This window comes from Tachysurus fulvidraco, chromosome 14 (genome assembly GCF_022655615.1).
Source record: "Tachysurus fulvidraco isolate hzauxx_2018 chromosome 14, HZAU_PFXX_2.0, whole genome shotgun sequence".
NCBI lineage: Eukaryota > Metazoa > Chordata > Actinopteri > Siluriformes > Bagridae > Tachysurus > Tachysurus fulvidraco.
The window spans coordinates 10646291-10663002 of NC_062531.1; the positions used below are offsets into that span (position 1 = coordinate 10646291).

At 37.9% G+C, this 16712-nt stretch overlaps 1 protein-coding gene and 6 non-coding genes across 11 annotated transcripts in view; all 7 read right to left on the reverse strand.

Annotated features, from left to right (window-relative positions):
- Positions 1-540: 540 nt before the first annotated feature.
- LOC113655842 lies at positions 541-625 on the reverse strand. Its single transcript, XR_003443807.1, has one exon. It is a non-coding gene; the product is annotated as a small nucleolar RNA snR60/Z15/Z230/Z193/J17 (small nucleolar RNA).
- Positions 626-746: 121 nt separating this feature from the next.
- Positions 747-832, reverse strand: LOC113655850. The gene has a single exon (XR_003443814.1). It is a non-coding gene; the product is annotated as a small nucleolar RNA snR60/Z15/Z230/Z193/J17 (small nucleolar RNA).
- Positions 833-980: 148 nt separating this feature from the next.
- LOC113655847 lies at positions 981-1059 on the reverse strand. The gene has a single exon (XR_003443811.1). It is a non-coding gene; the product is annotated as a small nucleolar RNA SNORD79 (small nucleolar RNA).
- A 377-nt stretch (positions 1060-1436) lies between these two features.
- Positions 1437-1505, reverse strand: LOC113655844. Its single transcript, XR_003443809.1, has one exon. It is a non-coding gene; the product is annotated as a small nucleolar RNA SNORD75 (small nucleolar RNA).
- A 137-nt stretch (positions 1506-1642) lies between these two features.
- Positions 1643-1712, reverse strand: LOC113655845. The gene has a single exon (XR_003443810.1). It is a non-coding gene; the product is annotated as a small nucleolar RNA SNORD75 (small nucleolar RNA).
- Positions 1713-1931: 219 nt separating this feature from the next.
- On the reverse strand, positions 1932-2011 carry LOC113655849. The gene has a single exon (XR_003443813.1). It is a non-coding gene; the product is annotated as a small nucleolar RNA SNORD74 (small nucleolar RNA).
- A 733-nt stretch (positions 2012-2744) lies between these two features.
- The window catches only part of osbpl9 (oxysterol binding protein-like 9), a 35008-nt gene continuing 21040 nt past the window's right edge, over positions 2745-16712 (reverse strand). For 3 of the 5 annotated variants that reach the window (XM_027166615.2, XM_027166617.2, XM_027166618.2), the window contains 18 exons: positions 16524-16553; positions 16373-16423; positions 14952-14990; positions 12858-12957; positions 12420-12524; positions 11091-11250; positions 10735-10841; positions 8843-8961; positions 8680-8765; positions 8195-8372; positions 7056-7140; positions 6414-6524; positions 6264-6327; positions 6025-6165; positions 5829-5907; positions 5066-5157; positions 4488-4623; positions 2745-4312 (listed from right to left, as the gene is read on the reverse strand). In XM_027166615.2, coding sequence (XP_027022416.2) covers positions 4238-4312; positions 4488-4623; positions 5066-5157; positions 5829-5907; positions 6025-6165; positions 6264-6327; positions 6414-6524; positions 7056-7140; positions 8195-8372; positions 8680-8765; positions 8843-8961; positions 10735-10841; positions 11091-11250; positions 12420-12524; positions 12858-12957; positions 14952-14990; positions 16373-16423; positions 16524-16553 — 1758 coding nt within the window. In that variant the 3' untranslated portion in view covers positions 2745-4237. The remainder of the gene's footprint in view (positions 4313-4487; positions 4624-5065; positions 5158-5828; positions 5908-6024; positions 6166-6263; positions 6328-6413; positions 6525-7055; positions 7141-8194; positions 8373-8679; positions 8766-8842; positions 8962-10734; positions 10842-11090; positions 11251-12419; positions 12525-12857; positions 12958-14951; positions 14991-16372; positions 16424-16523; positions 16554-16712) is intronic. The other 2 variants (XM_027166616.2, XM_027166620.2) reach the window with 1 other exon arrangement.

Consider the following 16712-nt stretch of genomic DNA (forward strand, 5'->3'; position numbering starts at 1 on the left):
AAAATGCAGCATGCTTTAATAGGGCCCTTAAGGTTATAGGATGCAAACAGCTTCACCTGTCAAGGAGTAGACTCCTGTTAGAATAGAAAATATTCCCCATGAGGTCTAAAAGCTACCTAAAAAGGACCATCAGACAGAGCTAATATCCAATCTCCATGGGAAAGTCAATGGACATTAAATCATCCCACTGGTCAAGTGAGCTAATAGACAAAAATCAGGATTAAACAAAAAACACTCACCATTCATTGGACACAGCCACGCTAAGGGAAAAAGAAAATTAAATTAGGGCAAGAATACTGCAACTGGGAAATGCTAGAACATCTAAATCCAGATCAGTGGTTAAGATGTGTCCTCAACAAGATCAGAGACCTGATTCATTATCATCCTCTCCAGATAATAGCTAAAAAGACCACACAACCATGTGTTTACATACCTGGTACAAGACAAACAGCATGGACGTCATACACCATCTACACACTGCAATAGATTTTCATTTTTTTAGAACAAGCAGTAAAAGTGATCATGTATAGCTAAATTAACTTGATACATCAGCTAGGAGCGAAAGACATTGCACATGGTTCTACATGGAGATTCTGCTGAACTATGCAGTCATCATTTGCATCATGTTATGTAACAAAAATTGTCATCTAAACTCACCTTATTAGTTCCTTAGCAGCAGAGGCACTGCAAAAATGAAGAAATAATTAAAACAATGCAGTTCCAGTACATTAAACTAAAGGGAAAATCTGATGCATCAGCTAGGAGCGAAAGACATTGCACATGGTTCTACATGGAAAATTCTGCTGAACTATGCAGTCATCACTTGCATCAAAGTTACATTTCAGAAGAGAATTAAATGTAATCACCATTACGCCAACTTCACTGGCCCACATCATGCACTTGACATACAGGAACCTTTGGGGGAAAGAACACTTGTTATAATGTGCATACTATAAAAAAAAGGAACCAACATAACATGCTACTGTTTTCAGTACAATTATTTTCTTCACTCTTATTCAGAGAGATTCCCATTGTATTTAACAATCATCATAAACAGCAAAATGGTAGACACTTCTGGATTTAAACAAATTCTCAAAAGCTTACCTCGTTCATCTTAAGCCAATATGGTCACGGAAACAGTCATTCTAGGAAGAAAAATGGAAAAAATTATTTCAAGAAACACCTATAGTGTATTTACTTCGACTTGAGTAAAGTAAGTGCCTCAGATTAAATTTGGTGGTTGCAATTTCATCAGTCTTGGTTCAAGAGTAGCAAATAAGGTCATCATCGAGCACACATTAAAAATAAAACATTAAAAGACAAAACACACACCTGTATACAAGTACAGCATACAGATGCCCAATGGTCACTGCAAGAAACAGAGGACCAGAGTAAGCTTTGCTGCCAATGTTAACATTAATAAAAAAGGACACAGATGCCTCAGATTCAAATTCTCAGAAATCACTTCTGTCCACTACTCTTATTCATTTCACTCATCACAGGCAATAAAGTAAAAAGAATAGTCAACAGCACATACCTTAATTTAAAGCAGTCCATTCTTTCTACACGCTGTAATGAAAATTTTAGAATTATATAATTAATCTTTGCGACATTTAGTGCAACGATAAGCAAACCACATTTAAGCCTCAGAAATATGTATTTTTCAGAAACCACTTCTGTCCACTACTCTTACTCATTGTTCATCACAGGCTTGTGCATTGCTGAGTAAAAGTACTGCTAGTAAAACCACTTCTAGCACTTAATATGCAGCAATTACAGCTGATTAACAAACCCAATGGATGTTAACTTACCAAAAGACAGATCAGCCAAGACGAAATGCTCAATCCAGCAGCCTCTGCAGAAGAAAGAGAAGGTTAATTGAGGCTGTGTGGCTGCCACGTGGGACGCAGGAAGTGCAATAAAACGTCCATACACCAGGTCAGAAACGTTGGCATTCATCAGATTTGTTCAGATGTCCCTACCAACATGTTTTTCATCATATACAAAAAGCAAAATGCATTGCAAATGCAACGAGTGCTATAAACACAAAAACAAGCTACAGGGAATACTAGCTAGCTAGCGCAGCTAACGGCTAAGCTAACAGACTATTATTAAAAAGGAGCTCGTACAAACCACATGGTAAAAAAAAAACTAATACAAGTACTTAAACATTTACTAAAACAAACAACAACAAATAGTTAAAAAAAACAAAACAACACGATTACTAGACACACATTTAAGCAAAATATTATACTGACCTTTTCCTTACACACCATGTGGGAATGAGACAGAAGGAAAGGGCACGCGAGCATTTATACTACCTGCCGCAATGATTTGTGGGAAGTTTTAAAATGGCGCTTTAGCTAGCAATACAAACTACAGACACTAGATAGCAGTGCCGAACTGTTTAACTGTAATGTTGTAGAGACGTTAATTCCGTCTCCTTTTCTTTGTGAGTCGGAGCAAGTGACTCAGCTCAACAATGAGTCGGCTCTTTTGGCTGTCAAAGACTGTTTACCCATTTTTTTATGCATAAATGTTCTAGGTATTCCTGTACCAATAATATTGCTCTTTATTAAAAGTAAAATTCATATACCATATTACGGATCTTTAAATACGCGAGACGGTCCAATGAGTCGATTCCTTCAACGATTCTTCATTTGTATTTGAGCAGAAATAACAGGACATATCAAGGAGGTTTTAAAGGGGTTTTGGGGAAAGAAAGAAAAAAAAACGACTCAAGCTGGTCTCATTGAGATTTAATATTTTGCATCATTAAACAAGAAATTCTAGTATAATCAGTGGCTATGTCAAATGAGAGGAAAACAGTAGATTGCTTATGCAAAGCAACACTGCATGACAGTGAAATGTATGTATATGGCAAGGCCTCAATTTCAAATTTACAAACATAAGAAAAGGTTTTCTTTTAATAACCCATTGCTTGCCCACCTTGATTCACTAGACTTGTTGAAATTTACGAATCCTTCTCAACACTGTTCAATCCAAAAAATAACCAACAGTGCAAAATTCAATATCATCTCAAGACAGAATGTGGATCCTAATAGTTTTACTTCAGCATCGCTATACATTTAGAGTCACATGCCTGTGGAATCCTGGTGGAATTCAAACGTCTTCCATAAGAGTTTACCATTAGGACATTTTAAGTAGTCAAAGTATTTCATGTATTTGGTAACATCTGCTTTAATTATAATATAGAGAGAATAAAAAGGCAAGTCTAGAAGAGGGTGAAGGTGAGAGAACCAGAGAGAGAGAGGATAAATGAATTAAATACATTTAGTAGGGGAATTTAAAGATGACTGTTGATTTCATGGAATACTCTGCATATGGTTCATAATTACACATTCATACTTCCATTGGACAGTGGTAATTTTTAAACAATTAACTTATCCATTAAAAACAAAGAGTACTTGAATTGAAATGGACTTTCAGCATGATCAACTATCAAACCGAGTTCCTTCAGGTGTAACCTGTTCCTCATTTTAATGTTTTGTTTCCTTTAATGGTCCTCATTTGCAGCTACACATGATGTGATGCAAAACCTTTTAAAAGGTGATCATGGGATTTTCTTCTATTTAATGATTAACAAAGAGGAAGTAAACGGAATGGTTATGCTGACATTTTCAAGTTCATACTTTCAAACCATTACTATTGCAGATGAACAAAAAGGCAAAAAAGGACATCATATAATATATAATTGTAAGTCCTATATATGTATATATAAATATCTGTAGCTAGCTGTAGGCAAGTCAAGTTCTTCCATGTTGTAGTTCCACCTAAGGCTTTCAAAACATCAGGAGATACAGCCTTCATTCCTCAGTCACCTGATTCCCTGAGATACAGAACGCTGTTTCCAGTTTGTTTAATTACAAACTCTTTTTGCCCCGAAGTGAGAGACAACATACCTGTGGGAATGACCCACCCAGACATAACAAAAGCGTTCTTTTGGCTTGTTTAAGAGCCATTAACTACCTCAGTGTGTTCTGTGGTGTGGGATTTTTCCAGCTTAAAGGAGCAGTGGAGCATGGAAGTGGTGCAGTTGGCGAGAAAGGAGTATTTTTTATTTGATATTTACTTGTATAGAGTCTAGTTCTTATCATTCATTTCCAAAATGCAAAGCTGTTTAATTGTTCGTTCATCAGTCATTCCAAGGCTTCACATGAAAGGTGAATTGTAAAAGAGTTCTTTTCTTAGACTCGGTTGTTTCAGAGAAGCTGAACTAGTGTCGTATTGAAGCCATTCTCTTCAGAAGAGGTTCATCATAAACCCAGCACTCGCCATCCTCATGGAACAGCTGCAAAAAAGGAAAAAAATCGTACATCAGACAAACTTAAAGTATTCAGATGCTGTTTTTCTTCAGAAACACTAATCACAAACCACCTATAAATGGGATATTGCATAAGGTATAAACAACTTGATCAAAATGCAAACTGAGAGCAAGAATATACTCAGACTGGAAGCAAACTCACTCTAGTCTCCCACTGAACCTCCTTCTCCTTCCTTTCTCTGGCCTCGGCCCGTTGTATTTCCTCCAGACGGTGCTTGGCCTCTGTGGCGGAATCAATGTCTTTGAGCTTCAGGTTCAACGTCACATCCTTCCACAGCCTGACAGGTCAAAAGAAACAGCTGACATTACAAAAAAGCAGCCATAATATAAGCCTAATTTTTAGCATATATCATGAAGTGGACAAATAAAGCAATATATGTTTAATAAAAGTGCAATTGTCTTAAATACACATGTGGGGAGGATCTTAGATAGCAAAACTGGCTGTGATGGAGTTACTTTCTCTGCTGTCAATCAGAATGACACTAGCCAATCTTGGGCGTTTGTGAAGTCATGAACACAGAAGAAAGCACTCTGCTTTCCCCTCAAGTGGATGTGCTGTGACGCAGCACACACATTAGTAGGGACCAAATTGTGCAAGGAAAATATATAATTTTTTTTTGTAGAAATAGATAAACATCTACGCAAAGAAAATAGGACTGAGGAGAGAATATTAGAGCAGAAATAATAATGTTGCTACTGTGTCTGAGACAAGATACTCACCGCCTTGATTCATATTCTAACTGATCCTCCAACTTCCGCACTTTCTTTTTAACAATGCCCAGTTTCCTTGTGTCAATAAACACAGAGTTTTCCTAAGACACAAAAATCAAATATAATGTACATTCACTGTCTATTTTAATAGTAACACTGGTACATCTGCTAATATATGCATTTATCATACAATCGTTAAGTGGCAGGACAGTGGACACAATCATGCATATACAGGTGATCTTTTGGTTAATGATCACATCAAATATCAGAATGGGGAAAAATGTGATCTCTGTGCCTTTAACCGTGACACAGTGTTTGGATTGAGTATTTCATAAACTGGTGATGTCCTGGAATTTTCACACACAACAGGGTCCAGTGTTTGCATTGAATATTTCGAGCTGCCAGGATGGATATAGTAACTCAAATTGTCACACATTACAATCGGGGTGAGCAGAAAATAACCTCAGCATGCAAGAAACATCGAATCTTGCAGTGAACAACAACAGGCCACATCAGGTTCCACTCCAGTCAGCCAAGAACAAGAATCTGAAGTGGTCATTGGCAAAGACACCACTGAATGGACAATTGAAAAAAACATTTTTTTTCTTCTTTAACTGTCCTGTTTGGGTGAGTCTGAGCCAATGATAGCACCAGATCATTCTCCTCTGGTCTCTTTCATCAACAAAAAGAAACTTTCAAAAAGTCTTTCAATATTACAATTAGAAGTTTTACTTGGATTTACTGTGTAGTGATATTCGGGCATCTGACTTACCCCAGAAGCCCATTTTGCATACATCACTCCATTCCATTCCCCTTCAATGGAGCAGAATGATTTCTTATCATTGGGACCACTGTAATGGATTGAACATGTCATGCAGTCAACATAAACCTTTTGTACCACAATCACAAAGATTAATATTTATGTTAAGCACATTCTCCAATAGATACACACTCTAATAGTGACTCACAAAATTTCTGCAGTTATCCTGTGCTTCTTTCCCCCATAAAAGGGTTTGGTGTGGAACACTATGTTGGCACTGTAGCCGGATTTGGAGCAGGAAATATTGCACTCTCCACCTAATTCCACCCAAGGAACGGTCAGGATCGACCTGTAAGGACACATGCAGGATAATAAAAGATAACATGCTATGAGACACAAAACACCAGACATCGCTTCATGTAAGGGGAAAAAAAACTTTAACCTTACCTGCCATAGCCATTGGGGAAAGTCAAAATGTAGTGTTCATCGTGCTCTAGACAAGACACACAGCCTGCAGCACACAAGTAAAGAGCCGAATGAGATGCGTTATCATTGTTATACCCGACACTGATACTCACCGTGTGTGTCTTTGCCTACCTTGGCCAATATTGTGTACGCCGATAGACATTCCAAGGAACTTGGATTTGGTCCAAATGTGTGCATTGAACTGGATTTTCTTGCTTATACACTCAGAGTAGAAGGCAGATACTGCAAAAGTTAAAGAAGAAATGAGCATAAACTTCATAAAAGTACTCAAGAAACAAAACACATGTTCTTGTGATTTACTGTACAGTATCCAGTCACTCAAGAGTGTTCAGTTTACAGTCCCTAAACCTAAACCTAAACTGTTCACAATTTACTGAGTACTGGATTGACTACCTATCATCATAATACTGAAACTACAATTTAACATCAAAGTTTTATCCACACAACCCACTGAACATCCAATTATTAATATGCTTGGAAACATGTAATGAACAGTGCATTAATACTTAATGCTTTCTCTTAGCCAATACTTCTTTTTCTGCTTTTTTTTCTTTTCTTTTATTATTCTAAAATGTGCATTCATGTGGTTAGGATTACTTCAATATTTAAAAAAAAATAATTTTTGTACACATTTTGAAAACATTTTCTGCATCCATTTCAAGAGCTTTTCACATAGTGGTTAATAATTCAATGGCTTCCTAGCTTCCTTTTTTTTGTTAAGTTGGTTTATGTGTGCAAATATGTAGCACTTACTTGGTGGGTGGTGAGAAACCTGCTCTGCTACGAATGACACACTGCCCCGGCTACAATATGGCACTGGCCCCTCTGACACAGGCTCCTGTCCAAAAACCACATGTCGGTTTGAGAAAAGCCACTATTTAAAGTGTCATGCTGCTTTCACATGTTGGTGAGAAGTAGCGCAACAGGTTACCAGTAAATGTTGCTATGGTGATTTGGCAGGATATAGCTTTCATTTACAGAATAACACTGTAAAATTGTAATCTCTGAATCCCCATGCAAGCCTGTACACCCTTGAGTGTTAATTTACATACAAACACAAAGTAGAAATAAAAATAGAAATGGGTTAATCTTTCAAGTTTTATAGTCTTAAATGGCTAGTTTTTAAGCATTTTCAAAGCACGCTAAATTCTCTAAAATCACAAGTTTTGAACGTTTAATCCCAGAATAAATAAAAACACACGCTGCATCCACAGAGCCAACAGCATTGAGGAAGACCCCACACATCCCTTACACACTCTCTTCACTCTCCTGCCATCTGGAAAAAGGTAGCGTAGCATTCGGGCAATCACAACCAAACTGTGTAATAGTTTCTTCCCTCAAGCCATCAGGCTTCTCAACAAACAGAATAGAACTATACCAAACACAAACACACACTCACCCAACTATGCACTACACTGGACTGTACAAATCAATCACTCATTCACTCAGTTGCTGTTTTGCACACATCTCATTTAACTGCTGCTACTACATAAGTCTGTATATGTTTACAATTGTTGCACAATGTACTTTATAATACAGTATGCACACTGTTCGGTCAGCACTATTTTGTGTACTTTGTGTATTTTGAATTGTCTGTTTGTGCTGTCTTTTGTCTTGCACTGTTTCACATTTTGCACTTCATGTGGCTAAAGCTTAAGTCCTTAGCTGTGTGTTGTTTTATGTAGCACCATGGTCCTGGAAAAAGGCTATTTCATTTCACTGTGTACTGCGTCAGCTACATATGGTTGTATTGACAATAAAAGCTTCTTGACTTGACTCTTGACTTATTAAAAATGACTGCTAGATAGCATGAACCAGTAACATGCGAACACATAAATGGATAAATTCCTGCTGCATTTTTAAAAATGTATTTCATATAATCGCACACACACCCCAGACACTGGCTCCTCTGTATCTGAAGCAAAGTCCCAGTGGCAATAGAATACTTCTCCCAAGATTGGGTTGTACGGCTTTTTAGCCACGGATCCTTTCCGGCCAGCGTGAAAGGCTGAGAGATACCACCTCACCACCTGCACCATGCGTTCCTTAGGCTCTGACTGCTCTGCAATGCTGAGTGGAGATAGAACAAGATTAATCAAATGCAGTGTTAATGTGCATTGCTTCTGGATACAAATAGAAAGTAACACAGATCTTAAAATAATTACTGCTTATTCCAAATTGAAATAGTGTACCAAAATATGTTTGAAAACCCTGTTTTATATGTATGTTGCTGTAGCTCTCTCTCTCTAGATAGATAGATAGAGAGAGAGAGAGACAGAAAGAGAAAGACAGAGAGAAAGAGAGAGACAGAGAGAGAGAGATAGATAGATACCTCCAAGGGCATACATTAGCTGTGATGCACAGTAAAACACTTTACCTGACAAACAAATCAGGATGTGCAAAGAAGTCTGCATACATCTCCAGCAACGATCTTCTCTCCAAAATGAATGTAGGCAAAACCACCTAAAAAGACAGTAAAATATTCATGGAGAGTTTACAGAAAAGGAAAGAGAGTGGTAGAAGAGGGGGTCAGGAGTTACCTTGGTGAGGTCCATTCCTAATCGGACTTGTGAAAGCAGATGCATAATGACGCTCTTATGTTCCTCCACTGACTCCCCCTCACCATCGTCATCCCTCTCATCGTGACTGTCATACTGATCTGATCAAAACAAAGCACATTGAGTGTATATAACTATGTACTGTACTTATTCAAGGTTCAGTGTGTGGGCGTGCGTGCGTGTACGTGCGTGTGTGTGTGTGTCTGTGTGTGTGCATGTGCGATCTGCACCTGAAACTGTAGTCTTAACTGGATATAAAGCAGGTGAAGAGGACAGTGGTGATGGTTTAGGATTATGGGTGCATGTGTGTCTGTGTGCACGTACATATTCCATGGTATCACATGACATACATGGGTATCAAATGATACAATGGAAAACGCTATTATGTGGGATCCAATTACACAATAAAGGAAAGTGAAATACCACCGCATTAAGGTATTCACAAGCATACAACCTGGCTAAAAACTAACGCCAAAAAAAATGTCTGACACACTTGAGTGGCTGGATACTGTACAGTCTTTACGCCTGAATATTAATTGGCAAACAGAGCAAAAGTCAAATTACTATATCACTTTACAGTTGGCAGCTGTCAAATCCTAAATGCTTTACTTCTCGTTAGAAAGTACTCCTTATATTTGACTATATAATGCATGTTACAGACATAATTGAATGGCATTTATGAGAGAGTAGATGAGGAGGCATTTGACAGCTAAGTTTCAATCACATGTAGTATTACATTTTACACATCAACACTAAATGCTTGTGCAGCTGTTTGGTTAAAAATTGAACATGAAAGTGTGGGATATTGCATCAATATTACATATTTGTTGTAGTAGGGCATTTCTGTTTAATGGTTTTTAACAGATCTGTAACTTGTGTAAAGCCATGCATTTCCTGTTTACATCATCTAAACCACAAGGCAGAAGCAACTGTATTCTGTAAATATATTATGCCGAAGCAGCTGTGTGCACTTTGAGGCTGCTTGAATGTGCATGAATAATTAATTACATGATTAATTTCTATTGATTAAAAAATGACAACAATGTGATATTTAAATATGAAGAGTGGGTGTGTCCATATTGAAAATTGTCCCACCTGATGCTTTGATTAATTCATATAATGCATGAATGCAAACATTTTCAACATGTCCAGCGTATTGGGAATTCTGTCATTGTGTGGGTTTAAGTGTGCATCCATGTATGGTGTTTTCATGTACCCTTTTGCAGTAGAACCAAACGTCCATTGGGTGATGTTGGTCCTTGAAGTTAAGGAGTAAAGCAAGTGAGTGACTGAGTGAGTGAGAGAGTGAGTGAGAGAGTGAGTGAGTGAGAGAGTGAGTGAGAGAGTGAGTGAGTGAGAGAGTGAGTGAGTGAGTGAGTGAGAGAGAGACTGAGTGACTGACTGAGTGAGTGACTGAGTGAGTGACTGAGTGAGTGACTGAGTGAGTGACTGACTGAGTGAGTGACTGACTGAGTGAGTGACTGACTGAGTGAGTGACTGACTGAGTGAGTGACTGACTGAGTGAGTGACTGACTGAGTGAGTGACTGACTGAGTGAGTGACTGACTGAGTGAGTGACTGACTGAGTGAGTGACTGACTGAGTGAGTGACTGACTGAGTGAGTGACTGACTGAGTGAGTGACTGAGTGAGTGAGTGACTGAGTGAGTGAGTGACTGAGTGAGTGACTGACTGAGTGAGTGAGTGAGTGACTGACTGAGTGAGTGAGTGACTGAGTGAGTGAGTGACTGAGTGACTGAGTGAGTGACTGACTGAGTGAGTGAGTGACTGAGTGAGTGAGTGAGTGAGTGACTGAGTGACTGAGTGACTGAGTGACTGACTGAGTGAGTTAGTCTTGTGTATAAATGTTTGAATACCTGCGTCAGTTGTGCCATTGGACATGGAGGAATTAAGGGATTCAGTGGTGTTGGGTCGTTTGAGAGCTGCATTTCCTTCACTGTTAGCGCCAGAGGTTCTGGAGGGGCTGTAGCCAAAAACAGCAAATGTAAAGCAATGCTACATTCTGCTGCATACACAGTATGTGTCTGCAAAGCCATATAGTGAGGAACAAGAATGTGTGTAATATCATGATGTAATTAGGTAGGTCTGTGTTTAACTACAGTAAGAAAAGGAATATCTTGTGTGGGAATAATGTGTAATTATCTCCATACACTACTTTGGTAGCTGCTGTGTGTGTGTGTGTGTGTGTGTGTGTGCGCACAGTCTAACTCACTCAATGCACTGCTTTGGTGAAGCACTGCTCTGGTAAAATTCATCAGCATCGTAAAACTCATCCTCACTGCTAGAGTAGGAGAAATCTGGGACAGCATGGGCCGGCACATTCATGTGACTGGGTGAAGTGACACTGCTACTCGGTGCAGAAGGACCACTCCCTATACACCAAAAATGGAAAAAAATGAAATATATAAAATTAAACTTATATATATATATATATATATATATATATATATATATATATATATATATATATATATATATATATATATATATATATATATACATTTGGTGGGCAGTTAAAAGTTAGTAATTCCCAATTAACAACACTCAGTGTTAATTACGAGCTCATTTCATTGTTTATAATTTGACTAATCAACTGGTACTGCCCACAAAAACCATGTGTTAGTATGTTCTGACAAAAAAAAACAAATAAAAAAAAAAAGAAAATCAGCCATTATAATCTATTACTTAATCTGTGGACTACATCTACTTCTACCTATCTACTTAATGCAAACCCAAGGACTACTCATCTCTTCCTCCTGTTTACTTTGCAGTTTCTCAGGCTGCATTGAAAGGTGCTGAGCTGCACTTTTTACCAAGCTCATCATTTCTTGCAGCACCTCAGCAGAAGTGTAGGGAATGTGCCTCAGCCAGCACTAGTGACTGCTAGAAAGGAGTTGAGACTCACTGAAGTGAGTGACATACGGCTTCACACTCATATTACACATCATTCAAAAATAAGTACTTCTATGGCATGGGAAGTGCAAAAGCTGATTATATACAGTAATAATACTGATGCTTAAAGTGCACTACAAACAAAAAATAGATGTTGTTTAAAATTCCTAAAAATTCTGAACCTGCAACACAGTCTGATGTTCATTATATGACTTGCTGTGGGAGTTTTTAAATGATACCCGATTATTATTGTTTTATTATTATTATTTTTTACTAAACAAAAAAAAAATACTTTTTGCAACATAAATCATCATGTGCTTGGTTGTTTCACTAATGAATGTAATTCTCGTTAAACTTGTTAAAATTTACTGTTATATATAGTTCTTAAAATATATAGCTTTCCTACACTGAACTAAAGTCACGTGCTGTTGGATATGGCACATCCATTGCTAAGCAGTGAATAGAACAGGAAATATGAGTCTTATAAACATTTATTTTTCGGGACCATTTTTTCCCTTTCTTCAAGGAGGTAACCAAGCAATATCTTTAGTCCACACTCTCTTTTACAGTTTGTTGCCAGGAGAGACATCTAATCATGTCTCATGTCTGCATCGTCCCTTATGTAAGATCTCGGAATTGCCATCTGTACCTGTGCTGTTGGGAGTGGGCGTCTGAAGGCTGCCCATCACCGTGACGACGGGACCCATGGGAAGAGAAGAAGGCCTCTGTTCTGCTTTACACACCTGAGCCCCATCTACACAGTCGAGCACACACAACAAATAATGTGCTTCATAAAACAGATTCCTGTAACTTTAAAGCACAAAGGCTTTCTAGAGTGCAACAAAAAGTCCTACACCTTTATTCTAAACTCTTAACACGTCTGCCTACATATGGTCAAAACACCTTAATAGCTTTGTTTTTTGTTTTTTTTATAGCTAAAATGACTAATAATACAATAACTATCTTAAAAGAGAATATGTTTATATGTTTTGGATTAAAGTGTATGAACTACTTATTAACAGCTATGCAAAAAAATTAAACTGTGTACAAAAAAGTGAAAGTGATAAAGAATAAGGACCTTGCATACCTGTGGGGAGGGTGGTCTGTGTTGGCATGGCAACGGCGCTGACTACAGAGGCATCCAGGGGGCTGGGCTGGTGAACTCCATCCACTGGGTTTATGGTGCTCTGCAGGGTAGCACAGATACCAGACACACACACATACTCTGAGGACATCTCTGCTACTTTGTTACTCCACATTCGGGAGGACTTCACTTCCTCTGGGGCTGACAGGTTTCTATGCTGAGATGTTTGCTTTCATATTAAACTCAGTGGATTGTATTCAGATAAATATTGGGATAGTATTCTATTCTACACAAAAGCATGAAACAGGTTTATTACATTTGGGGGGGGAAAAGCTAAAGTTACATCACTGATGTACTCTTCACATGCACTCTGAATACATACGACTTATGTAAACATAGTACAAACGACCCTGTGTTAATTATTCTGCATTATGTCGAGTGTCACATCAGTGGTCATTTATAAAGCTGATGTTTGGCCTTGTTTGGGTCATTGCACTAGACACAATGAATCTAATTATACAACAATCACTGCAGCACAACTCTACATTTGTAATGCCCCAATACACACACATACACACACAAGCAGAGGAGACTCAGATAATGGCTGTTAAGCTCAGCTACCATGGTGACAAGCACAGACCATAATACTTTAACTGCACACATCATGCAGGTAAATAGTTTCCTGCTGTATCCATGGAGCAGGCCGCAGAAATGAAGGAAAATGGGAAAACATGCAACAGCAGGAAAATGAAAGGGAATTTAGCATGGTGTGAAACCTGGCTATTTACTGATGCAGGGTTTTGATGACAGCCATCAACATGAATGAAATTTGGAGAGGTTTTTCTCTTCTGGGACATTGAAAGGATTCGATCCTGATTATTTGTTTGCAATTGAACAGTCTCCTGTTTTCCCATATGGCAAATTAACCTGTTGTGCTTAATGACAAGCCAATTAAAAAAAAATTAGAGCCATGGTGATGGGAGGTAAGTGAGACTGGATTAAATCAACAGGTGAGGTGACCGAGGAGGCAGAGAGACGAGGTTAAGGACGGAATAAATTAATTGTTTTAATAAAGTAGCTTGTTCTAAAGGATTCTAATCACAGAGTGCCTTTTTAATTGCTTTGAATATTAGTCAGAACACTGTAACATTACAAATATAATCTTTACAGCATAGCAGGTCACACAACTCAAACCAGGCATACAAGTTAGAACTAATATAACCAGAATACACCATGGTTTTCTGATTAAATCCTGAGCTTGGGCTATGGTCTGTGAGAGTTTCCTAAATGTTCTCTGGGTTTTTTCAACCTCCCATCACCATTCTGGTAGATGTCTTGGCTATGCTAAATTGTTCCTAGGTGTGAATGTAAATGTGTGGGTGTGTGAGTGTGAGTGCACATGGTACTCTGCAATGAACTGGCATCCAATCCAGGGTGTCCTTCACCTAAAGTTCTGAACCCACCATGACCCTGACCAGGATAAAGCAGTTACATAAGATGAATGAATAAATGAGTAAACTACTATAGGTTTAAGGAATCAAGAGCTATATTCCTAAATGACATTATATTCTTGGGCAAATTAAACCCATAACTGGGTGCAATGTGAAAGACTCCTGATCTGTGTTAAACCAGATGTGAATGCTGGCTCTCTTCAGGACCAAATTAACGGTTACTGATATGGTATGTGGTTCGGGTTGGACAGCCACTAAATGGTCTCTGATCTATTAGTCTGGAGATGACAGAGTAAGCAAAAAGGGTGAATGAAGGATCGATAGCCATTTTTATGTTGTTAATGTGCGTGTAGAGGTCATATAATCAGTGGAGACAGACTGGAACAGAATTGGCTCAGTCATAGATCATCACGGATGCTTGCAACATCTCACTCCACAGAATATTAAAAAAATCCTATCACTTCTGACAAAGAGTGATGAAAGTGAGAGCGACAGAAAGATGTGGCAGAGCCAATTTCCAAAAGTGAAAAGCATGCACCTGTGGCCAAGTAAAATTTTTCCCAATATGAAAGAGAGTTTTCAAAGCAAAGAGACAGAAGATTGGTCGAATTAGTTTGATCCATGGTTGAGGAAAGTCACAACTTACTATCAGTCCGTTTGCGTGTTGCTGTTCATTACTTTGATCCTTAAAATTTTGAAAAGAAAACATGAATTGAGGAATGTGCACCTCAGTCACAAGGGTGAACCAACTCAAGCATTGTGTAAAATCTTACTTCATAACTCTACTTCCTCAAATCAAAGTAATAAATAATCATATGTTGGTTCTGTTACTGAGATACCAGCATGCTATACCACATAATAGAAATCTATATATTTTTAAATTATGTATTAAATTAAGTGAAGCCTAAATATTTTATGCTCTTGGCAATTTATTTGAGAAGCGCCTCTCCAAACCATTACAATAGAACCTCTAGGAATGTAGCAAACTATTCTATGCAATCACAGACAAGTGGAAAAATACTACTGCCATTAGAGATAGCACCAATAAAACATCCAGTATGTGTGTTGAACTGATATTAGCAGTAAACTGCATATCAGAGGAAAAAACGGAACTAATCCAGTCTGATATATGCAAGATATCTTCATAAGTCATACATAGACTAGATATTTTATTTATTTACACTAGACAGTCAAAAATATGTGGACACCTGGTCATCACACCTATATTGTTGCAACAAATGTGGAAATGTATAAGATGTGTTTGCATGCAGTATCATTACAATTTCCCTTCACAGGTACTAAGAGGCAGAAACATGTTCCAGCATGTCAAATGCACCTGTAAATAAAGCAAACTTCATGGTTTGCAAAGTCTGGTGTGTAAGAAATTTAGTGGCCTGCACAGAGTTCCGACCTCAACCCCATTGAATGCCTTATGACCAAACATCACTGCCTGACATTACTAAAGCTCTTGTATCTGAAAAGCAAGTTCCTACACTCCAAAATCTAGTGAAAAGCCTTCCCAGAACAGTGGTGTTTATGTTTTAATAAAAAGAGAACTATATCTGGAATGGGGTTTTCAAAAAGCACAGTGTCATGATCAAGTGTCCACAAACCTTGGGCCATATAGTGCAATGTCCATTTCTAACTGAAACTGATATTATATTAGACCTAAACAATTGTTACATTGGAATTGCAGACTAAATTGCTCTTATTTTGTACAAATTCACACTTTTTTGCTTGCTGAAAGCATTTATTTTAACAAAAGAAGTGCAATTTTGTGCAAGCCATGTTAATATTGAGTTTATTCCTCCAGAAAGTTAGAATAATGGCCAACGTGAAGATCTGAATTTGCTTCATCCATTCATTAAGCATGAAGCAAATCGGATCGACATCAGCGTCAGATACCAGTGTCATGATCTGTATCAATGTCATAAAAATTTTGTTGTAAACAAAGTAAATTGTATTGTGCTATCGCTAATTGGCATTCGCTACTAAGGATAACAGACATTTTTACTCCCACACAGCTCTACCGATTCATAACAAAACTAAGAAAAGAAAAGTTTTTACCTTGGCAATTTGAAGCAGTACTATACAGTGCTTGATAGATTCTACCATACTCTAAAAAGACAAAGCACAAGTAATAAAAAAAAAAATAAGACAATTTGTCACTAATGTTCTAGAAGCTGAAGAACATACAGGAACACTAGATCATACTTACACAAGTATTTTCTTTCAGGTTCTCGATTTTCTTTAAAAAAATAAAAGGGTAAGGTCAGAACAAAGTCTAAATCTGTTTGAATACCACTGCCTTTACTTATAAAGGAACCATGAATAGTACACATTAAAAAGAGAAGTGAAAAGGTGACGGTACAAAGCAGAAAGTCGTGCAATTCCCAGAATACTGAAA